Source organism: Sceloporus occidentalis, unplaced genomic scaffold, assembly GCF_023333645.1.
Source record: "Sceloporus occidentalis isolate IW3139 unplaced genomic scaffold, rSceOcc1.0.p SCAF_3, whole genome shotgun sequence".
NCBI classification, from domain to species: Eukaryota; Metazoa; Chordata; class Lepidosauria; order Squamata; family Phrynosomatidae; genus Sceloporus; species Sceloporus occidentalis.
In genome coordinates, this window is record NW_028316983.1 from 65576148 (window position 1) to 65601005 (window position 24858).

The 24858-nt window shown below is 42.2% G+C and overlaps 2 protein-coding genes across 7 annotated transcripts in view; one reads left to right on the forward strand and one right to left on the reverse strand.

The window, feature by feature from the left end:
* Positions 1-846: 846 nt before the first annotated feature.
* On the reverse strand, positions 847-18379 carry LOC149316085 (transmembrane protein 217-like). 4 transcript variants are annotated; one of them, XM_089514773.1, is made up of 6 exons: positions 18323-18379; positions 13764-13901; positions 12979-13079; positions 12435-12496; positions 6627-6719; positions 847-2884 (listed from the first exon to the last, which is right to left on the reverse strand). In XM_089514773.1, exons 5-6 carry the CDS (start codon positions 6627-6629, stop codon positions 2288-2290), a joined length of 600 nt encoding a protein of 199 aa, XP_089370899.1. In that variant the 5' UTR covers positions 6630-6719; positions 12435-12496; positions 12979-13079; positions 13764-13901; positions 18323-18379; the 3' UTR covers positions 847-2287. The 4 variants fall into 4 exon arrangements, with proteins under 4 accessions (XP_089370899.1, XP_089370896.1, XP_089370897.1 ...); XM_089514770.1 differs by lacking the exon at positions 12979-13079; XM_089514771.1 differs by lacking the exons at positions 12979-13079; positions 18323-18379 and adding an exon at positions 15152-15959.
* Positions 18380-18573: 194 nt separating this feature from the next.
* TBC1D22B (TBC1 domain family member 22B) overlaps positions 18574-24858 on the forward strand; it is a 57254-nt gene continuing 50969 nt past the window's right edge. For all 3 annotated transcript variants that reach the window (XM_089514775.1, XM_089514776.1, XM_089514774.1), the window contains exons 1-2: positions 18574-18733; positions 24020-24076. In XM_089514775.1, coding sequence (XP_089370901.1) covers positions 18678-18733; positions 24020-24076 — 113 coding nt within the window. In that variant the 5' untranslated portion in view covers positions 18574-18677. The remainder of the gene's footprint in view (positions 18734-24019; positions 24077-24858) is intronic.

Consider the following 24858-nt stretch of genomic DNA (forward strand, 5'->3'; position numbering starts at 1 on the left):
GGAAGAAATACTCAGAAGTCATTTTGCCAGTTCCTTCCTCTGAAATATAGCCTACCACAACTGGCATTTGTTGGTGTTCTTCCATTCAAATCACTACTTGAAAATAAGCAAAAATGAAACAGTAACAATCAGGATTATGGGTTCTTGGGAATCAGAAAAATGGTATAATATTGAAAGCCTTTCCCAACATTTGAATCCCTAAAGATCAGGAATGATGGCAACTGCAATTCAACATCAGCTGGGAATTTAAGGTTAGAAAATGAATGAACAAAGAGTAGTATTTTGGTTTAGGCATCCACTGTGGAAGCTCTCTTTTCCAAATAGCTCCCTATAGAAAGGTTGTTAGGAGAAAACACCGTTTGCACAAAAGACTTTTTCTTGCTATAGATATCTGAATTGTAATTATTCTGACTTCAAGGCTATCAGTGATTTTAAGGTCATTTCGTCAAGGCTTGCACACATTGCTATTGCTATTTTTTCCCTAGGAATAAAGAGAAGTGCGAATCTACTTTTAAAACGAATGTGCCAAGTAAAATAACTAATTGTATTTTAACATTTGTATAGTGCGCCTTTGCTTTATGTGGGGGATCCATTCCGGACTACCTCACATAAAGCAAATTCCACGCATGCTTGAGCCCCATTTAAATGAATGGGGCTCATGCACATGACAGCGCGCATGCACCACGGGCGTGCTCCCCATTACTCTCTATGGGACATGCTGCCCCTTCCTCCCCGTGCAGCTTTCAGCATATGCTGAAAACCGCATAAAGCATGCTCGCATATGACGCAGGCACACTGTATTTTGTGGATTTTTAACAATATTTTTTCATCATTGTAAGTCCCAATGTGGGGGAAAAGGTGGGATTGAAATAATGATTCTATGATGATGATGATGCAAATTCATGTTACAATAAATATGGATGTCTTAAATTTTCTGGTTTAGGACCTTGATGTTTATTTAATTTTCACTACGTTTGCACTTTAGGTAGATCCCAAGTCAGAATTCAGGAGGATTCCAGTACTCAGCACTGAATAGTAGGAGAATATCTGAATTTTACAAACCAATGCTTATGCTTATAAATATTAGGAATATCGTAGAATCATGTACAGTGCGCCCTACCCTTACGCAGGAGAGCCGTTCCAGATCCTCCCGTGAAAGGGAAAATCCATGTATGTTTGCGTCCCATTGTTTTCCTCCCTGCGCGGCTTCCACTTATGCTGGAAGTCATGTATAGTGCACCCACATATGGTGTGTGCGCACTGTATGTGCAGAACAGATCTCAACACAATCTAGTCTAAAATGTCATACAGCTGTGGTGCAATTAAATACACTTTGCATTGATAGAAAATTGAATGTGAGGCTACCACTATAGGTTATGCTTGTAAACATGGATTCTCTTCCCATTCTTGAATTTGCTTAACACAGTAATGGAGGACTGACATTTCCAGGGAAGATGTGAAGAGTGTGAGGCTGTGTATGCTTAGCCATTCCCTCCAAATATCCCCTTGAATAAGTTTTATTTCAGACCTGAAACCTGATGGGGGAAAAGCAGATGGCAGGAAAGTGTTAAATATGTATCTCTTTCTTAATAGTTACTTCGCCTCTGCAAATTCTCCAGTCCTGCAGACACATTATTAAGCAACCATGTGGGAATATGTCTGATCCAAGAAAGAGAACTTTACCATCTACCAATGAAAGATTCCCACTGTATTATTTAATACATACATGCATAGATACATATCTCCCAATGCTTTATACATTATTGGAGGCTCGACATTTCTCCACCACAATATATAATCCAGATTTCCAAGGGTACATAATTGTGATTATTGGCTAGAAACAGAACCATCATCCTGCCCCCATATTGTAGGGTCACTATTCTCATTTCACCACATTCAATGATGTAAAACAGGAACCTGAGATAAAATAACCCCAAATACAATGGACAGAAAATTACATCTATTAATATCATCAGGTCAATTTGATAAGGTAATTAAAAAAAACTAGTTAAACCACTTAACAGAACACTTAGCATTCAAAAATGCACACATTAGTCTTTCAGTTTGAGCTCATGAAACAAACAATTCCAACTAGCTGTGTACTGTGTCTTGCCATGTACTTGACAATCCCTGTTTCTGCAGTTCCAGGATGCAGAAATATCAAAGAGGCTAATCAGGCAAACAGTTCATGGCAATACATGGTTGATGGGTTATACATTTCTTTGTGTCTCCCAAGTTGTACAGGTACAGTGTCCAGAAAATGCACAAAAAGATAATCTGACCACTCTCATTGGATTCTCCTAGTATTGACGCCCAATCTAAACTTGGGAGGTTCTGTCACATGTTTTGATGCCCTCCTTGTCCTCAGTGACATCCGCCCTGTTCTTCTGCCTTCAATAATCATCATAGCATAAGCTACAATAAAAGAAAGCCAAACGCAGTCGAGGGGGATCCTAGTGGCCAATCCAAACCATTCCAAAGGACTGATGGAAAAATTAGCTCTCTTTGCAGCCCTGCTAGTCAACACTACAATGACGCAGTTGGCTACATCATAAAAGACTATCCATGTAAGGTAAATAAATAGTCCCACTGTGTCTCGCTTCCGGATAGAATAGAGAAAGTATATACATATTGGATACGATATAAAGGCTAAGGCAATTGCTACATAATAGTAATATGGAATATTCCAAATTATGCTAGCAAACTGTCCTGCCTCGAACTTCTGCAATACCAATAAGGATGCGTTTAGGTGCCCAATCTCAAAGATAAGATACATATTTGTCATCAGAATCATATACACACCAGCCAGAACAGATCCTCCTTTTGGTGTTATGCCACAGAAACCACCTGCACACAAAAGGAACACTTTTTCTTGAATAACATTCTGAAAGAAAAAGAATGCTGAATCAGTAGTGCAAGACATGGAAGGTGCTTCCAGAGCTAAGTAGTATATACACTTTAGAATAAGAGATGAAAATAATGAATTACTAGAACAAGACAGGAAACAATGCTAATGAGGCACGAACAAGGGAGCTTAAAAATTATACGATCATAACACAAACTTGATGGAAAACTGTATGAGTAGTCTCACAAACAGATGCAGTATCTTCCCACCAAAAAATAACTCTGTTCTACTACATTTCACTACATTTGCAGACCTATGCAAATTTACATGGGAATAAAACTGCTAAAAATATGGTTTGCTGAAAAACATGTTTTTAAAGAGCTAGCACTGTTAATCTCAGTAAACAAAAGGAATATAGTAGTACATCTGACACTAATTTATTTTACAATGAACATTTATGGATTTCAAAATGTACTGATGTATTGATGGAATACAATCTCTAAGCAAAGGATGTTTAAGCATAGTTTCATAGAAGGAGTGGAACAGGTGTGCATTACTCTCAGCATATACTTTTGTAAACTGAGGTAGTTTCCAAATTGTTTTGAAGCATCATTGTCAACTGTGTTGCTGTTGAGTGATCTGGAAAAAAGATGGGCAGCTAAATAGATGTCTATTATTTATTATATATGCATATTAGGCATTTTCCCACTAGAACAAATTATCAAAATTGTTTAAAATACTATTAGAGATATACAGCTAGAAATATAAAAGCAACAATTCTAAAAAGATTTTTTTTTATATCAAAGTTTTTTTCATTTGCAATTGAGATCAAAGATGCAGGCTTAACAGAATTAACCTGTGCAGTAGTTCTCAACTTTTGACCCTTCAGATGTTTTGGACTTCAACTTGCCATATCCCTAACCAGTGATCATCTTGATTGGGCTTTTTAGGACTTAATATTCAAAATATCTAGAACACCAAATGTTGAAAACCACTGCTCAAAACAATAATGATGTGGGGACTCTCACTGCACTAATACAGGAATCTGACCCAGATTATTCAACAATATTTTCTAAAAAGCAGGCCAGTAACTTACTGCACCTGAATGCTTTTAAAAGCCTTTCTGAGCCATGTGATAAAGAATGCAATCTGATCTTTATTTTATTTTATTTTTACCATAAGTATCCAAAAGAGCCGCCAAGATTGTTGAAACAGGATCTACATCTGTTGCACTGTGTTTTATGAAGTTGCTGAAATGCTGAAGCACAGTTTCACAGAAGGAGTGGGGTCAAAGTTTGGATTGTTCTCAGCATATAATTTTGTAAGCCTAGGTAGTTTCCAAATTGCTTTAAAGCATCACTGCCAACTGTGTTACCGTTTACTGATCTGGAAATAAAGATGGGTCAGCTAGGGCCAATAGAAGATGGTTATTATTTATTAGAGTGAAGTTCTTGCTTTCACTGTAAAACTTAGAACAAACACACAAAATTACCCCATTGCAATAGTATGAGTCATATCTTTTGTTGATCTTAAATTCTAGTTTCTGTTTTCAATGCTGGGAAAAAACAGCAGAGAGTTGGTTTCTTTTCCTTCACTTTCAGGCTTTATCTGAATACATAGGTTCCTCAAATTTTCTGTTTAGTTTGTAGAAAAAGGAGAACAGTACAAGGAATAGAAACAGAGAAAGGTACCCACCTTCTGTTGGTGGCAGAATTCTATTGACTCCTAGTGGTGACCACTGTAAGCTTATATTCAATTTTAATAGAGCATATATAACAAACAACAAATCCCCTCGGATTTGAAACCACACTTCCAAGACCTGCAAATACTATTGCTATTGTATAGCAGTGCCTCAGCATTTTCTTTATATTATAAATAATAAAAAACAAAATTCACTATTAATAACATACTGTGTATTGCTTTTGCTGAGTAAATATAATTATGAAACAAACTGCTTTTTTAGAAGTAATTTATATGGGTAGCAATGGCCCGATCAGACAAGCCTTTGAGGTGCCCTCGTCACATGCGAGGGTTGCCTGACAGGTGGAGCGCCCAACCCTTGCATGTGATGAGGGCGCCGCAGCTGCAGCGCGCCCACCAGATGTGGCGTGTAATGGTGACGTTGCAGCTGCGCCGCCTCTAAACAGGGCAGTGCAGCTGCGATGTCTCCATGCCGTCACTGGCACTTTGGGGCAGTGGAAGTACACCGCAAAAAGAAGCAGCTTCCAGGTTTAGTTTGGTTGCTGTGGTGCTCCTGCAGAGCAGAGAGGTGCCGGGGACGCACCTCTTTCTGGTGATGTGTACCCCGCCAATAATAGCATTCATTTATTCATTTATTTATTCATGATCTAGGCTGAAATGTAATCCACTATTATAAGTTACTGTTGCGTGCCTTCAAGTAGTTTCCAACTTATGGTGACCCTAAGATGGGATTTTCTTGGCAAAATCTGTTCAGAGGGAGTTTGCTTTTCCCTTCTTTTGAGGCTGAAAGAAAGTTACTTGCCCAAAGTCACTCAATAGGGTTCTTTGGCTGAGCAGGGCCTCATGTCCAGAGGTGTTGTCCTATTCACAACAACAACATCATGCTGGTAGTTGAGCGCAAATCCTTACTTTTCTATTTTTTTGAAAAAAGATATCATCACTGTATGAACAACTATGAATTCTACCACTTACAGCCTAAGAACACATTTGCTGAATCTGAATGCATCTGCTGAACAAAACATTGTTAAGAACCAAAACATATTGTAGGAATGGTCACAACTGTTTGTCTGGTTGTCTTTAAAGGGGAAAGAGAAAAGAACCACCTCCCACTTAATCACTTTTATCTAGTAGGTAAGGTAAGTAAGACCATCCGAAACAGCCTAGAGAACCAAATCACATCTGAGCCTGAACAAGCTAAGCTGGGTCAGCCCTGGTTAGCACTTGGATGGGAGTTTGCCAACAAATACCAGGTGCTGTAGGCTATATTTCAGAGGAATGAACTGGTAAAACCATCTCTAAGTATTCCTTTCCTAAGAAAACCTATGAAATTCATGGGGTCACCCTAAGTCAACAGGTGACTTGAAGGTGCCTGCACACATACATGCATGTGTGTGTGTACATACACACAGAGTAAGTAACCTGCCAAAATGCTTTATGGAAATTCACCCACTCTTAAAAGCAAGTTGACTCACCTCACTTTCACAAGGGATGAATAGCTCCTGAAAAATTGTGCATGTGTATGAATTTTGATAGTATTCATTGGCCTGTTACAGACAGCCAAAATAAAGCTGCTTCGGGTCTCTTTGGAGGTATGCTGTTTAAATGATGCATGCATCCTAAGAATCTGGAAGCTGCACCAAAGCTGCACTCCAGTGCTTAGGAATGGCGTGTGGCTTTGGTGCGACCTCCGGACTCTTAGGACCCATGTATCATTTAAATAGCATACCTCCAAAGAGACCTGAAGCAGCTTTATTTTGGCAGTCTGTAACAGGCCATTGATAGTATTGATATATATTCATAACTACTGTCACTAAGAGACAAACCACACTTTGAGTTAAATGTAGTTTAGACTGGGGTTAGACTAGATGAGCTTTGTGGTCCCTTCCAACTGTCTGATCGAATGTGCTGTCAAAAACATAGGTGTCAAAAAGAAATTCATACATCACTGCTTTAAATCAGACACCTATCTTTCTGGAGGCACTTCAGAATCAGTATTGATCTATGTGTATACACTTTCTCTGTTTTCTATGGATACTAATTGCTGTTAAAGGTAAAATCCATGTTTCACATTTCTTCTCACCATTTTCGATCTGGTTCTTTTGATTCCTAGTCCTCTCCTACCAGTTTCTCTCCTCTAAACAGTGATGCATCCTGAGTACTTCTTATACACTCTCTGTGAAGAAGAAAAGGATAATGAACGTCTTAAAAAAAAGTTTTGAGCTATATATAATGAAACTCAGGGCACCTAATCAACCTAAATTGTAAATGAGGTTTTTTGCCACAAATCAATGCAGATTGGCGGCATCTGCAATGCATACCAGCCTCATTCTTCATGAGCTGTAAAGTCATTTGTTGTTATTAACTGCCTTCCCCTCAATCTCGACCCATGGCAACCCTATGGATGAGACATCTCCAGGCCCCCCTGTCCTCTTCTGCTCTGCCCAGCTCCTGCAAACTCATATTCATGGTCTCTTTAATAAAGTCCATCCATCTAGCATGTGGCCTTCCCTTTACCTTTCCTAGCATTATTGTCTTTTCCAACAATTCATGCCTTCTCATGATATGTCAAAAGTATGACAGTCTAAGTCTTGTCATTTTGGCTTCTAGGGATATTTCTGGTTTGATCTGCTCTAGGACCCATTTTTTTGTTCTTTTGGCTGTCCATGGGACCCTCAGCAGTCTTCTCCAGGACCACATCTCAAATGACTTGATTTTCCTCCTATCTTCTTTCTTGACTGTTCAGCTGTCACATCCATACATGGTAATAGGGAATACAGTGGCTTATATGATTCTGACTTTTGTGCTGAGTTGTAAATCTTTGCATTTTAGGATCTTTTCTAGTTCTTTCACAGCCGCCCTCCCCATTCTTAATCTTCTTCTGATTTCCTGGCTGCAGTACTCATTTTGATCAATATTTGGGCCCAGATATGAGAACTTTTTTACTATTTCTATTTCCTCATTGTCTAGTTTGAATGTGTGTAAATTCTCTGTGGTCATTATTTTTGTTTTCTTTTTGTTCAACAGTAAGCCTGCCCTTGCACTTTCTAATTTGATCTTCCTTAGTAGTTGTTCTGTGAGGTTCTCTGCTATTATTATGGTGTCATCAGCATATCTCAGATTGTTGCTATTTCTTCATCCTATTTTCACTCCTCCCTCTTCCATGTCCAAGCCTGCTTTTCTTACAATATATCCTGCATATAAGTTGAATAGGTAGGGTAATAGGATGCAGCCTTGTCTGACTCCTTTGCTAGTTGGGAACCATTATGTTTCTCCATGTTCTGTCCTGACAGAAGCCTCTTGTCCTGAGTACAGAATTCTCATTAGGACTATCAGATGTGTTGGCACTTCCATGTCTTTAAGGGCATCCCATAGCCTTTCATGATCTATGCAGCCAAAGGCTTTGCTATAGTTTATAAAGCACATGCTGATTTTCTTTTGGAATTCCCTGCTATGCTCCATTAGCCATCGTATATTTGCAATGTGATTCCTAGTGCCTCTTCCTTTCCTGATCCCTGCTTGGACCTCTGGGATTTCTCTCTCCATGTATGGTTGGAGCCTATGTTGCAGAATTTTGAGCATGATTTTGCTCACACGGGAGATTAGTGCTATGGTTTTATAGTTGCTGCAGTCTCTTGTGTCTCCTTTTTTGTAGATGGGGATGTAAACTGATCGCTTCCAATCTGTTGGCCATCATTTTGTTTTCCACATCTGTTGACATGCAATGGTTAGCATGAGAGTTGACTCTGTCAGTGTGGATTGCAACAGTTACATTGCAATATAATCTATTCCTGGAGTCTTGGTTTTTTGCCATTTCCTTTATTGCCGCTTCCGCCTCAGTTTTTAGAATGTAAGGTTCATCTTCATATGGCTCTTCATTCCATATGTCCTTCATGTTGTCATCTCTTTTATATAACTCTTCTGGGCATTGCATCCATCATCTTTTTATTCCTTTCTTGTCTTGAATTATGTTATTTTTATTGTCATAGAGAGTCCCGGTCCTTGGTTTGAACTTTCCCTTGATTGCTTGAATCTTGTGGAAAAGGTCTGTTGTTCTTCCTTTTTTGTTGTTGTTTTCTATTTCTCATTGTCATTGTAGTAATTTTCCTTATCTTTGCGCACTAGCTGGTGCACTATTGCATTCATGGTTCTTAGTTTATTTCTATCTCCTTTTTCCATACTCCTTATGAGTAAGGTCATACATATAAGCAAATCTGATGACATGTAATATAATTGGACACCATGTTGAAAACTGCAAGTTTGAAGAGGTGAAAATTCTCCTCCTTCCAACTTCATGCACTCCACAGAAGCATGGAGAAAGCATGCAGATCTTTATGATTACTATCCCTATCCAGTTCTCATTATTAAAAAGGTTTTGCTTTTGCTATTCATGTTTTTTTTACTAATCCCCCCCTCATTTTTTAACCTTTTCAGTCAGAACATGCTCTCACGTTAAACAACCATAAGTAAATAACAGTAATTAAATACTTTTGGGTAGTGTTATTCCACCAACATGCCATATGATTTTTGGAGAGTCTGATCAGATGAAATTCAAAGGTTTTTCTTTGATCAACTCTTCTTGTGACAAACTTGTGTTTTTGTGTTTTTGTACTCAGGCTAAGATCTCAGTTGTTGTAACTTGAAAATTAGTTTCAGGCAGTGATGTGGATTTAGATTGTTTATTGACTGTATATACCATGATATTTAAACTGTTTTTTTTAAATAAATAACTTCCAGAAGGGAATTTACTTGAAGTATTCTTAGCTCACTCCAGTCACACACACAAAAAAAAGGTTACCAGAACAGCTTACACAAAGCAGTAATACAGGTATGACATCAGTCTGTTGTAATAATAACCATGAAGAGTCTTGTGGCATCTTAAACCACATTTATTGTGCCATGTTTCATGGGTTAGTGTTCATTTTTGCAGATATAATTGAATTTATAAACATTTGGGGGGGGGGAGTTGCAATTCAGAAACGTTTGAATCAGAAGATGCACTTAAATGTAAGAATCCACAGCAAAAAATTTTTTTAAACTATCTGCAGTGCAAGCTTAACAGTATCTACTGAGGGAAAAAAAAAGTCAAAGTGTGTTTAAAAGCAACTTACAACACATTCCTATGTATATCTACTAAAAGGAAAATGCCAGGCAAATGTGGATAGGATTGCAGTCTTCACTTCCTAAACAGGCACACTATTGCAATCTCTGTCACTGTCCCAAAGCTCTATGAAATAAGTTTTAACCAACATCTTAAATACTAAGAATGCGTAAGTCTGATATGCCTGAAGGAAAGTAATTCTATAATGATAACACAAAGATGGGTGAAAAGAACCATAATCTTCAATCTAGACTTGTAGGGCAATAAAATTTGGAGTACTTCATCTGTACACTGGATAAAATGTTGAACAGGACATGTTGTTCATAATGGGGTTATATGCCATATAATACTTTTCATAACTGCACAGCTTTTATTATAAAAAATCCACAAGGCACAGAAGCATCAGAATTCAAACTGAGAATGTGCTACTTCTAACGTTTTTAAAATCTACATTTTGTACAATTATATAGTAATAGCAACAATAATTTTCAAACTAAGAAATATGATATAACATAGTAACTATTTCTGCCATATGTATGAAAAATGGAACTTAATGGGATGATGAAACATATCATGGCTACTACTTCCTAAGAATAACAAAGTTACTCTAGAAATAAATTGTATAAGGCTTCAAGATACAAGCTGTGATAATGTGAGTCTTCTCATTATCTGAACCTTCTTCCCAGAAAACAAAGCATTAAATGTTGTGAAGAAGTTAAATTACATTTTAATGGGGGCTCAGCATCACAGAGATGACAGAGAATAATTGCCTATGAAATGACCAGTTGGCAGAAGCACCATCCTTCAAGATCCTTCTCAGCAGAAGTTATAGAAAGCGTGAGAAAGGACCACAAGTCTGACTCTAAAGACTCTGACTCTCTGAAAAAGAGAGATTGGAGCAGGGGCTCCTGTCCCCTTGGGGAAGCTGGAGGAGACTGGACAAAGGAGCCTAGATTCCTGGCTATCCCATAAACATCAAAGATTACAAATACCATCTGATCGGTGAGTAAAATAGGAGAATGGATTAGCTAGCTGTGTCAAGGGCTTTTATTACTTTTCTTGGCTTGGCTGAAATGATTTAGGTATGTCTATAAGCTGTAACTTTTAATCTTGTGCCAGAAGGAAAGACAATTCTTCAAGTAAAGAGATAGCCTTTTACTATGGTGATTTCTTACCTAGGGCCCATTCCCATTTATGGTTTAATTCGCATCCTGATTTGCCCTTGCTCCGATTTGGGGTTCGAATGTTGTTGTCTCCACTGAGGAGGGGGGATGAGGTGGAGGCCAGTCTGTGGCACTGGGAGAGTGTGTCTTGGGAGCCGAGCGACGAGGCCGGGGGTTCCTGGCGAGCATGGCCAGCCTCAGCCAGACTCCCATCCGCCTGGCCTCATCCCCAGGTGCAACCAAATTGGGAGGTTTGGCTCTGTGCCATTCCTCTGAGGCTGAGAGAGCGTGACTCACCCGAAGCCACGTGGTGGGTTTTCAGGCTGAGTGAGCAAGACAAGGCCTTCTCCTGCCCTGTCGCTGGCTCTCTCCCAGGCAGCTCTTTCCCAGGTTACTTCCCATGGAGAGGAGGCGAGGGGAGCCAGGCCAGCCTCCACCGGGGCTCAGGGGAGGGCAGCCAGGCCAGCCTCCGAAGGAGGGTTGCCACGAGCTGGTAGTGGGGTCATCAGGCTGGCCCCCAGCAGCCTCTTTGGCCTCCTTTCATGCCGATCCCATCCAGGACCCAACCCATGGGGCCGCCGCTGCCTCTGCCACCCCTTTCAGCGCTCTCCAGGGGCCTCGCCTTCCTCCTCGCCCTTGCATCAGCCTCTGCCATGGAAACCCACTGGATGGTGACCCTGGGCAAGACACACTCCCTCAGCCCTGCAGGAGGGCCATTCTACGGTGAAAAAAAGGAGGAAGATGATGACAAGATGAGATGGAGGCAAGGCCAAGGGACCCGGGAGGAGGAGGTGGATGGAACCCCCCTTTTCTTTTAAAAAAAACTTATTGCAAAATCTCTAGATTGCTAAAGCAACCACTTTGCAAGTGGCTGCTTCAGCAATAGAGAGATTTTTCAATATTTTTTTTTAAAAAAAACAGCACTGGGGGTGTCTCTAGTGGGGAGGGATGGTGACAGCCCTCTATCATTTGTCACCATCAATTCTGATCTGGCATTCCCACCTGCTGGAATCGTGTCAGTCAATTACGTGGCAAAAAACGTGCAAAAAAGTAGTGTCAGGATACCCCGTTTTTTAAAGTTTGCTCCGCTTTTTCCCCACTGGAATCAATCCAATGAGGATCAGAATCAATTTCCAGTGGGAACAAGGGGCATATACCCCGATTCAAGATTCGGAGGTTATCGTAATGGGAATGGGCCCCTAGAGTACTTTATCTCTTACACTCCTCTTTCACATCCATTTGCTTGGTCTAATCCCTTCACCAGGGTTGGGGGAGGAAAGAAATGTTTCTGTAGCATCAGAGATGGGACGTGTCAGTGAAATCCCAGCAACGTCCAATTACAGTGGTAAAAGGGGGGAGGGGGATTCTAATCAATGGATGGTGGCAGATAGGATAGGTGATCTCTTGAGGTTCCATTCTACTCAGCAGGAGCAGGAAGAAGGGACCCCAGAAGCAAGCCTAATGTTCTGAACATGATAACAATAGGATCAGATTAGATATGACAGTAGCAGATACATTTCTTAATTTTTGGTCTCTCCCAGCTTCATATAAAGTAGGGAGTTGTTTCTGATCCAAGGAGCAAAAGGAGAATAGGGCTGAGATATTAGGTGTCCCTGAATCCGCTTACCTCTCCATAAAGTTCTCCGTAGGTGTTTTATTTCCAGCTGCATTCACTTCTGGTACCAGGTTCTGTTGAGAATTACACTATTATTATCATCATTGTCATATTTATTATATTTATTTCTTTCCTGCCTTTTTTCCAGATTGGGATTCAAAGCATCTTACAATTTAAAAAAAATTGTTAAAAATCCACAAAATACAAAACACAATTAAACCATCAGAAAAAATTAAAGGTTAAAACATATCACGCTTTCACACACACACATCAGCACAGTAATGTTAATAAAATATACAGCGCATTGTGTTAGATGGGCCTTCTATCATATCATCATTTACCAAATGCCTGTCACAGTGGCACCACACACTCTAGCTAATTTGCTCACTTGCCCCCCTGCTGCCTGCCCCCCTCCAGTGGCCCCCACCCCTTGCCTCTCCTCCTCAGCCACTGTGTCACCCCTCACTTGGCCTGTCTGGGCTGCTGCTCTGTCTCAGGGTTTCCTTCTCAAGGAGAAAGCCCTGTGATGGAACAGCCAGGGAGGGTGCACGCTCACCTCTTCTGCACCAAAGCAGGAGGGGAGGGTCTAATTGGGTGTCATCCCTCCTCTGCAGCGCCAACCAGTTCAGTCTGCCCCTCTCCCATGATGCCATTCGCCTGTTGGAATAAAAGTTTTTGCTTGCTGTAAAAAGAAGTGTGTGGGTGGGTGCCCTAACTTCTAACATCTCTGAAAAGGGAGTTACAGAGCCTGGGAGCAGCCTCTGAAAAGGCCCTCTCCTGTATTCCCACCAGAAGTACCCAAGAGAATGGTGGGACAGAGAGACAAACCTCCCCAGCAGATCTCTTAGCACAGATCATTTCTTAAGGGAGAATACGGTCCTTTAAATACCCTGAACATGAGCTATGAAGGGCTTTAAAGGTTATAACCAGCACTTTGAATTGGGCCCAGAAATGGACCAGCAGTCAGAGGGAGGGAGTTGTGTACTTCCTTGTAGCTAGGATTTGGTTGCAGCTCTTTGGACAAGTTGTAATTTCCAAACACTCTTCAAAGGCAGCCCCATGTAGAATGCATAACAGTAACCTAACTAAGATGTAAGTGAGGCATGTGTTACAATGATCAGATCTGACAACTCAAGAAGAGGAACTACGGATTGTGTAAAGGTAAGCCATAGGTAGAAGATGGGATAGTATAGGCTGGCCATTTACATACCACTTAACAGAAGAAAATCATGCGGTGGGGGGGGAGAGATTTCCATAAAATATGCATATGCTGATTCATACGCAGAGATGCAATTTTAGAACTAACTACTATAATGTAAACAGAAATACAATGCATTTCACCTTACTGTGGAAAGTTGTGACCAGGGGACATGTTTGGTTGCTCTCCATTCTGCTGTCCAGGTGCCAATTCTTCATGGGCAACTTCAAGGACCCTTCTTATGTTTCTTCATCTTTAAACCAGACTTGGACCCAACAGCCCTTGAAATAGAGGACACCTTCAAATGGAGGATTGTCCTTTGGCCACATCTGCATGCCCCTTTTGCTCTAAAGTAGAACCCCCTTATGCTATGTGACTGGGTACACCAGGCTTTTCTTACTTGTTTATAAGCAACGCCCCAGAATCCTCACAAATGGATTTTGTTAATGAATGACAGCAAGCCAGAGCTGAAGAACGTATGTGCTGTGCTTTGATTTTTTTTTTTTAATTTGGAGGTTTTTAAAAAGGATCTGGATGGCCATCTGTTGGGGGTGTTTTGATTGTGAGTTCCTGCATGGTGGGGGTTGAACCTGATGGCCCTTGAGGTCTCTTTTAACTCTGTTTCTATGAGTACTGGACTAGAATTCTGGGAAACCAGGGTTCAAATTCCTGCTCTGCCACTGGGTAACCTTTGGCAAGTCACGGTCTCTCAGTTTCAGAGGAAAAGAACAGCAATCCCCCCCCCCGACATATCTTGCCAAGAAAACCCCATTATAGGGTCACCTTAGGGTCACCATGAGTCAGAAGTGATTTGAAGGGATGCTACAGCAATAAATGCTTTTACATTTGTTATAGACCAGTGGTTTATAATTCAGTAGTCCTCCAAATGTTTTGGACTTCAGCTCTCACAATTCCTGACTGTTGGCCAAGCTGACTGGGACGTGGGAGTTGAGGTCCATCAACCTGGAAGACCAAAGTTTGGGAATGATGGTTAAAGGCAGATTTAAAAAAAAAGGGGGGGGGGGACTCAAAATTGGTTGAGTGTTTTTAGCTTTTTTTTTTTTTTGGTCACATCCTCCATTTTTCTTGAACATCCTACATTTTGTGGTGCTTTGTCCTCCTTTGCAGTGAGGACATCTGGTCAACTTGAACCTCACCCTGCATGGCAAGATTATCTATCCTTCTCCACATACCACACGCTGCCATGGAGTTAATCTACTTCAAGAAAAACCTCACTCGAAAGAGGAAAAGGATTATCAGATGTTAGTAATGAAAAGTTGTGCCAGTAATCCATCTAAAGACTGGACTGGGGCACAGGGATTCAGAGGCCTCCTAATTCTTTCTTTCAGCAGTCAGTCAATCTTTGCCCACTCTTGGCTATTTAACAATATTCACAGTAAAACAATACCTTGTAAACACAAAAGGTCAGAAGCACATTTCATAACAGGACAAGAAAAAGCTCCATTCAATGTGTTGTATTTCTTGAAAACATTTTAAAAGCATACCCAACGGGGGGAACTATCTTCCTCACCATTGCTCTGGCAAACAGATGGGGACATTCTGTAGTCAAGGTAGTTGAAAGACTTCCTGAGAAGGGGTGTCCATTCACTGCTTATACAACATCACTACAGATATCTATAGACAGTATGGTGTAGTGGTTTGAATGTTGGATTTGGACTCTGAAGGCCAGCGCTCAAATCTTGGCTCAGCCATGGACACCCAATGCGTGACTTTGGGCAAGTCACACTCTCTGTCTCAGAAGGCAGTGGCAACCCCCCTCTGAAGAAGCCTGTCAAGAAAACTCTACTATAGGCTTGCCTTAGGGTCGCCATATGTCAGAAATGACTTGAAGACACACAACAACACAAATATGTATACTGATGTGAGCCCTAATGAGATCAATGGGTTACATGTCAAGTAAGCGTGTCCAAGAGTGTTACCTTAATTACACATAACTCCAGACTATTCCCTTTCAAAGGACACACTGGTGCCTCTAAGCCTTTTCCATCAGGGCCTCATCATTCTGGCATAGTGGTTCAAGTGTTGGACTAGGACTCTGGGTTCGAATCCCAGCTTGGCCAAGTAAACTCATTGGGTGACCTTGGGCGAGTCACTTTCTCAGCCTCAGAGGATGGCAATGGCAAATCCCCTCTGAAGAAACATGTCAAGAAAACCCCGTGACAGATGCACCTTAGGGCCACATAAATTGGAAATGACTTGAAGGCACACAACAACACAGGTCTATGAGCCTCAATGGGATATATCTCAAGTAAGCCTGTCCAGGAGTGAAGCCTTGTGTTTGTGTGTGTTGTTTGGCTTCAAGTCATTTCCAATTTATGGCGACCTTAAGGCAATTCTATCATGAGGTTTTCTTGGCAAGTTTCTTCAGGCAGGGGTTTGTCTTTGCCATCCTCTGAGGCTGAGAGAGTGGTCTTATCCTGGGATTTTCATAGCAACTCAGTGGTTGCCAAACTTTGGTGCTCCAGATGTTTTGGACTTCAGCTCCCAGCATTCCTGACTGTTGGCCAAGATGGCTGAGGCACCTGGGAGTTGGAGTCCAAAACACTTGGGAGGACAAAGTTTAGGAATCACCGCTGAGGCGATTTCCTTCCCAGGGATGAACTGGTGCCTCTAAGCCTCTCCTCTATCCCTGCCTCATCGTTCTGGACAGCATTTAGAGCCAGATACACCCAGGGTTTGTAAGCACTGATCTTTCCCTGAGGCTGAGAGATTTTTGTAGTTTTCCTTGGGTTTTTCGGCCTACGAGGCCATGTTCTAGAAGAGTTTATTCCTGACATATATATATATATATATATACACACACACACACACACACACATACATACACACTGTTGGTTGAGAGGAAGCGATTTACATGTTAATGGCCCATTACAAACGGGCAAGAAAGTGGCAGTGCTTCTGCACCCCCTAACCCTAGTGTGCGCTGTGCGCACAAAATGGCGGCGGCCGTTCCACATGGCCGCCGCCATGAGGACGTCACGACTGCACCGCCTCTATACGGGGCGGCATGGACATGACGTCCTCGCTCCGCGCCAGGGCGCTTAGTGCGCCCTTAGCGTGGAGCAGGAAGGAGCTCCAAAACGGAGCTCCTTCCTGGTTTGGTCCGCTGGGCGCAGCCTTCACACGGCTGCGCCCAGCGGACCAAAGGAGAAAGGGGCCAAGCGGACCCTTTCTCCTCCTCCCCGCCACCGCAGGGTGTCCTTGGGGCTTGAAGCCCCAGGGACGCCCCTTTTCAGGCTGCGGGGAAGCGGCCTTTTGCCGCTTCCCCGCAGCCCGGAAAGCGGCGGATTGGGGCCTCAGCAGCTGCCAGTCTAGCCGCTGAGGCCCCGATACACCGGGGAAAGGGGCAGGTGCAGCCTGCCCTAAACAGGCGGTCTGTAACCCGCCAATCTGTGTATTGTGAAGTCAAAGGCTTTTCATGGCCGGCATCCATAGTTGATAGAAGATGCCAGCCACAAATGCTGGCAAAACTGTCAGGAATAAATTATTTTAGAACATGGCCACATAGCCCCAAAAACTAGAATCTGTGTATTGTTCTTTTGTTGAATGGCGAGGCCTCGGGGTATCTATTTAATTAACAATCCATTGTCTGCTGGGAACCCCCCCCCCCATTCACTCTGGGTGGCTTTCATTTGCATTTGCTGGCTCTTGATTCTGGTGTTTCTCAGGACTGGTAGCCACACTTTATTTAAGAGCAGTGTTGCCAAATTCTCTGGGAATTCCCCGGAATCTGGGGAATTTAATTAATTTTTTTCCGGGGATTTTGACTGAATAATAATAATAAATATTGGGGAATTCTGGGGATCTTGGTAAAACATTCTGGGGATATATCTTCGAGGCTTGTAGGTAACACTGTTTAAGAGTTTCTTCTTTGCTGTCAACAGGAAACAGAACAACACACAGATTAAGATGCAAATCACTTCCTCTCAACCAACAGTATGTGTGTGTGTGTGTGTGTATATATATATATATATATATACACACACACACACACACACTTCTCCCTGCATAGGGTTAGGGACACAAGACTCCCAGTGAATATGGAAAAACCACAAATAACTAAACACCATCTTTTTGCCTGAGAGGACACCTCTCTAGGAATCTCTAGGTCTTTCGGTGCAACTTTGCGCTAAAGTTGACCATAGAGTTGCACTGGAGGACCTAGATGTTCCTAGAGAGAACATATTAATCAAATCCGTAAATATCAAAGCCGCAAATACAGAGGGATGAGTGTATATCTATCTATCCATCCCATTCTCTTTCTTCCATGCCTGCATTCTCTGAAGATGCTGGTAAAACGCCAGGAACAAACTCATAGCCTGAAAAACCCACAAAAAACTATGGATGCCGGCTCTGGGCCCCACAGCAAATTCCAGCTCCCAGAATTCCACAGCCTTGAGCCACACAAAGAGTTAAAGCGGGGCCAAAGCGGGCTATTTCTCCAGTGTGGACGCAACCTCGGTTTCAAAGCCTGGGTTTGAGGAAGGTCTGAGACTGCTTTAACTGCCCTGGCTCAGTCTTAGGGAACCCTGGGAACTGTGTTGTTTGTGAGACATTGAGCCTCCTCTGTCAGTGAGAGCGCTGGTGCCACGATGAACTACAACTCCCAGCATCCCCTAGCACTGAGCCAGGGCAGGTAAAGCGGTGTCAAACTGAGCAGATACTCAGGGCCGCTGTTTACCATGGCTTCCTGCCCTCTCTGAAAGCGCGCGCCCCGGAGGCTGACGGTTAAACCGCCTTCCCGCCTCCAAAAGCACGAGGCCTCCTCGCCCCGCCCCCTTTCGCCATGCCCCGCCCCTCACGCTCCTGCGCGGCTTCCCATTCGTCGCCCTTCCTTGGCTGCTTCACGTTGCTCGGGGTTCCTGGCTCAGGATTGGCCAGACGCCTCGACGTCCCGGGTGGCAGCCAATGGCTGGAGAGCGCCCGCCCGAATCTAAGATGGCGGCCGCGGAGACTGGCGGCCCTGAAGGGAAGAGGTGAGGAGGCCCCTCGGCCGGAGGGCTCTGGCTGGGGCTCTTCCTCCTCGGAGCCCAGCTATGGCTGCGGAGAGCAGCAAGCAGTTCTGGAAGCGGAGCGCCAAGCTGCCGGGAAGGTAGGTAGAGGGGGGAGGGAAGGAAGGATTGCTGGATCATAGATCATAGCGACCCAAAGCACACACTGCAAAAATAATCCGGTTCGATGCCGCTTTAACTGACAGGGCTCCATGCTGTGGAATCCTGGGATTCGTAGTTTGGTGAGACGTTTAGCTCTGCTGCCGCCACAAACTACAAATCCTGCAGCATGGAGCCAGTGTGGTGAAGTGGTGTCAACTCAGGATGACCAGGTGTCCTCACTGCAAAGGAGGACAAGGCGCTGCAAAATGTAGGGCTTTCCATAAAGGAATGTAGGGCATGTGCAAAGTAAAGCTAGAAGCACTCACAGAAATATAAATTCATGCTGGTTAGCCATGTCCCAAATGCAGCACGTTTTGGAATTCCTCTTGGCCAGAAGGCTGAAATGTAGGACGTGTCCTGGGAAAAGGAGGACACGAGGTCACCCTGTGCCAACCTGGATTGTTTCTGCAGTGGGGATGAAGCCCTGGGCAGTTTGTCTCAGGCAGCTAGCAGCAAAAGCCAGCATGGCCTAGTGGTTTGAAGGTTGGACTATGGCTCTGGGGACCAGGATTCGATTCCCAGCTCAGCCATGGAAACCCACTGGGTGACCCTGGGCAAGTCACACTCTCTCAGCCTCAGGGGATGGCCATGGCAAACCCCTCTGAAGAAATCTTGCTGAGAAAGGCCCATGATAGGTTCGCCATGGGGTCACCAGAAATTGGAATTGGACTTCTGAAGGCATACAACAACAACAACAACAAAGTAGCTGCACTGAGTATAGGGTTCGTACCTTTGCCTTGGAGGAGAGAGGTCCTCCTTTATTTGCCTAAATCAATCGGCGCAAATCTGTATATGTTTAATTTGCCAATATGCTGCTTAATACTTCCATCAAGTTTAAATGCAAAACCAAGTAGTTAAGACTATCCTAAAGTGCCAGTGGGCAACCCTTTCACTGTCACAGCTGGACATCTTTATTAAGTTCAGGACATAAGCCTGATTTTACTTTAAAAAATACACACACACACAAAAACCCCACACCAAAATAGGAAGCAGAGGCCTTCTGGAGGGAGGGGGGTCCTTTTATTAGTTGTGACCTCAGATCTCTCTATAGTGCCTCCTTCCAAAACACACCACAGAAATAATCCACTTCCAGACTTGGTTAACTGCCCTGGCTCAATGCTAGGGAATCCTGGGAATTGTAGTTTATGGTGGCACCAGAGTTCTCTGAAAGAGAAGGCTAGATGTGTCACAAAACTACAGTTCTCCAAATTCTCTAACATTGAGCCAGGGCAGTTAAAGTGGTTTCAAATTGGATTATTTTTGCAGTGTTTTGGACCTATGACATAGTCTGGAGAATCAGTATGCAGAGGCATCTTGTCACACCTTTTGTAGATTTCAGCCTACTTGTGCATCTGAGGAATTAGGCTCAAGTCTACAAAAACACATGCTTCCATCTTCTTTCCTTCAGTTAGTCTCAAAGGTGCTACAAGATCCCTTTGTATCCTCCTTCCAAAACAGGTGAGGTGGGAATTTGTGGTATTTGAATTGCAGGGGACAGGCAGTCTAAGAGCACCAGATCCCCGACTGATCTTGAAAGGTATACAGGGTCAGCCCTGGTTGATACTTGGATAGGAGACCACCAACAAATACCAGGTGCTGTAGATTATATTTCAGAGGAAGGATCTGGCAAAACCACCTCTGAGTACTCCTTGCATAAAAAAAATCGTATGAAATCCATAGTTGACATACACACAGCCTCCCCCCCCCCATGCTCCTGTTTTTCCCCTCAATAATTCAAGGATAGGTGTGAACAAATGCAAGTTATTCGAAACCAAACATTGGTTTCTTTCTCTTTTATTGCCATATAATTTGGGAACATGTCCTCCAGGAAAATTATTGTTGAGAAAAGGCATGGGCTATTGTTGGGTAGGGCTCTTGGCCTGGACAAGCTTCTTCCAGTTTTGAGGAGAAGTTTCTTACCTCACAGTGTCGAAAATGTTCCTTTCATCCTTAATTATCTTAGAACGACATCTTCCTCTGCCTTGCTTATGAATTTACAATCATGTGTGTCTATGTGTGTGCCTTCAAGCCACCTGTCGATTTATGTTCCTCCCAAGAATTTAATAAGGTTTTCTTAAGCAAGAAATGCTCAGAGGTGGTTTTGCCAAATTTTCCCTCTGAAATATAGCCTAAAATCACTTGGTATTTCTTGGTGATTCCCAAGCTGACCCTGCTTAGATATTTAAGTATTTGCAATCTTACATTGATTAAATGTGTTTGCCTATTAAGAATGCACCTGACAACATGGGAAAATGTGACACAGCCATTTGGCAACTTTAAAGGGATTTAAGAAATACTTAAGTCTTGTTAATATGATCAGGAGTATGGAACAATGTGAAGAGGCATCTCTCCTGACATATATTTGTGATCACGTCTGTATAGATTGTGTGGATGCTATTGTACACATGCTCTCTAACCTCATCCTGACCCTACAGTCCCACCAGTGCAAGGGCTCTGGAATGCTTAGCTGGCTTTAAATCCTGCCACGCTAGTTACTTTTGTTTCTGCCGGTAATATGTTTTCCCCTGTCAAACAGTACTAAGTTGTGGGATAATTTAGATGTGTGAGAAAATGAGAGGTAACATGTCATATCGCGTATTCTTAAGAAGGAAAAGAAAAGTGTTTATCTCTGCAAGTGTGGTAGCAATGCATCTTCCTATCTTAGCTTTCTTATCTTGGTGCCACATCCTGTATATTTCTGCCTTTCTCTACAGCAACGTGTAGTTTCCATCTGTAGCTATTTTAAACAGTAAAGTTGACTCAACTAGGCAAACCGGTTTTGGGAAGGCGAAGGAGCCAACTTGAACTTCAGTCTAACCAGTGAATTTCAAGTTCACTACTTTTGGTTTAAGCAATCAGCCAGTCAATAAGCTGCTAAGGTATTTCGGATGAATAGAAGGGAGATAGCATGTGTGTCTACACACCTGTCTTTAAGTCTATAGCAGTTTATGTGTTTCACGCTTGCTCTTTCTATGACTTGTATTTTATTTGAAATTGATTAGACTAAGAGCTAGTTCATAAACTACCACCACAAATAATTTCCCATGCTCCAACTTGCTTTATGCAGTACATGTTGGGAATAAATGTTCCAAAGTATTTGTTATGAGCACAATTTGTAATTTTCTGTGGTGTTACTTAACATGTGCTGAGAAAGTCGGTGCTTGTGGCAAGTAATTATGATGACCCACTTGCTCCTTGTGTAGTTAATCTTGGCTGAGAAGAAAAAATGCTTGGCATACATGTAGTCAGTCATGTGAATTGGCCTCTGTTAAGCCCAGAAAAAGGGAAGGAAGAGGTATTTTGGTTGGAGTTACAGGGCAGTGGAAATTCTCAGAGCTGCTTATCTAAATGGGCAATCTTTCCCATGTGTTCTCTTTGCACTAGCCAAAGGGCAGGCCAAGGAGGGAATTATGAGGATGAAGTGGGTTGCAATTTGTCTTTGGTTTTTCTTTTAGAAGTTAGCGTGGCTCACTTGCTGGAAATAACTGAAGTTATTTAGTTAATTCTTTCAATTGCCTAGAACTTTTGTCATACAACATGATTTTTATTTCTTCTCTGTTTATGGCATGCTATACACTGGATAATGGAAATGAATTTGTACACGAGTTTATATCTTTGAACACAAAGCTAGATATATAGAAGATTGTGTTCTAAATCAAACAGCTGGGCTGGCCGAATTCCCAGTCCATTGGATTTGGAAGTCTGCGTGCCTGCTAATGTTTCAGATATGTCACAGCTTCATATGGCTGACCCATTACATGTGATAGGCTAGCTAGTTAAACGGAATATCAGTGCAACCAGTCGTCATCATGACTGGCAAATGTTTACAAATCTCATTGGCACAAGACTAGCAGTATGTCAGATTTTGTAGGTCATATAGGCTTAATTATAAAACTCCCTGGATTTGGATATATAGTTCCTGTATAATCATTCTTGGTCATCCCAGTGATGGCAGCGCTATTCAGACTGGATCAAAGCTACTTAAAGTGAGGGTGAGCTACTTAAACTGATGCTGGTTCCTCAACCATTTGCCAGTCCCCAGCAAGCTTTCAGGAAAGAAAGAAATAATTGTCCAGTGAATACATAGGATGTTTCCTGTCATATTGGGGGTCAAATTGCAGGTCCCCCACATCAGATAGTTTAAGAAGCCCTGGATTAAAGGGCGGGAGAAAAAAAGAGAAATTCAGAGAGAGAAAGTTACTTGATCAGAATTCTAGTCCAGTGATAGATTGGCAGTGTATTTATGCTATATTTACTTTTAAGGACGTATCTGGGTGGATTGTTGAATAGTTCAGTAGAGGCAAGGAAGTAACAGTGTTTACTTCTATGAAAGAAACCTGGCTATTCTACTAAATAGTGAGTGCAAAATATCAAGTGGGTTCATTCCAGTACATAACTATACACCATATAAATACAGGGTGAATTCCTTTTATCCAAAACTCTGAAACACTCCAGAATCCAAAACATGGATGAAATAGCAACACATTTGCTTTTTGATGGTTCACAGTGTACACAAACTTTGTTTCATGTACAAAATTATATTAATATGTTATGTAAAATTATCTTCAGGCTTTGTATATAAGGGATATATGAAACATAAATGAATGTTGTGTTTAGATATGGGTTCCATCTCCAAGATGTCTCATTATGTATATGCAAATATTCTAAAATCTGAAAAAATCTGAAATCCGAAACACTTCTGGTCCCAAGCATTTCAGATAAGGGATACTCAAACTGTAACTGCAAAGAGTTTCCAAAGTCATTTTTCTCTAATAGTTTTTCTTGAAGTGAACATAAGGATTTTCAGAGTGTTTAAGAATTCCATTTGATCTTGCTGGAATAGACGCGGGGCGCATAAGTGATAATCTCTTATATACTTATCAAGAAGCATACACTGATTTGAAAGACTACATATACAGACTCTCAAGTCCACATCGTCTATTCAGTATTGTGACTAGAACTGAAAAAATTCTCCACACTTGCCTCTTCCCAGCTTCATTGTCTTTGCATCTATGTATTTGCTTTGATAGAACATCTTTCATGCTGTAGTGGCTGTAAAGGAAGTATTTATTCTCCTGTAAAAATAGAGTAATGCCTTTCAGCTCTTTGTGATTCTGAACACTTGCAGTTAGTGGTTTCAATATGGTCCTTGATATATCTATAGCTGAGGCTAAAGCAGTCACTCACTAACCACTTGAACGTTACTTTCTTTGTTTCCCCTCCAGCATTCAACCTGTCTATGGAGCTCAGCACCCTCCACTGGATCCCCGACTCACTAAAAAGTATGTACTGTTCCTTCACATCTTCAAAAGACAGTTGGTTAGTATTAATCATTGTAGAGTCCCTTTGAGGGTTTTTTTGATCTGTCCATTTACTGCATTTTCTGGCGTATAAGACTACTTTTTAACCCAAGAAAATCTTCTCAAAAGTCGGGAGTCGTCTTATACGCTGGGTGTCATCTTATAGGGCGGGTGCTGAAACTTCCGAACTGGCCTGGAGAATCTGCAGTCGCCACATATGGTGGGGGGATCTTAAAAACGGCTGCGGCCGCATCTCCGCCATATGTGGAGACCATATGAAAGCAGCAAGGGCGGTGCTATACAAGTATGCTTGAAGAAAATCCACTCACCAGGATTTGTGAAAAGCAGTGACTTAACGTAGTCCCAATGACAAGATGAGGGGGTGCCTCACCGGGAAGGTGTAAGTGAAGGGCGGAGCAAGCTGCAGGCATCCAGGACGCCCGGGGTATGGAAAAAAGAGCTGTGTTTGCGCTACCGCTCTGATAGTCTTGCACACAGGAAGGGCTGGGCAGGCAGGGAGAGAAGACCAATCCTAGCAGGCTTTGTATACAAGTTTTGCTGCTAATTACCTGTATGTCATAGGCATTTCAATTAAAATTACCATATTGAAATCAAATCAAATTTTTAAATTTTTATTTAGTGTGCATTGGAAGAGGGGTAGTTTTATACGGCGAGTATATCCCAAACTATATTTTAACTGGAAAAGTTGAGGGTTCTCTTATATGCCCAGTTGTCTTATCCGCTAGAAAATATGGCAGTTTATT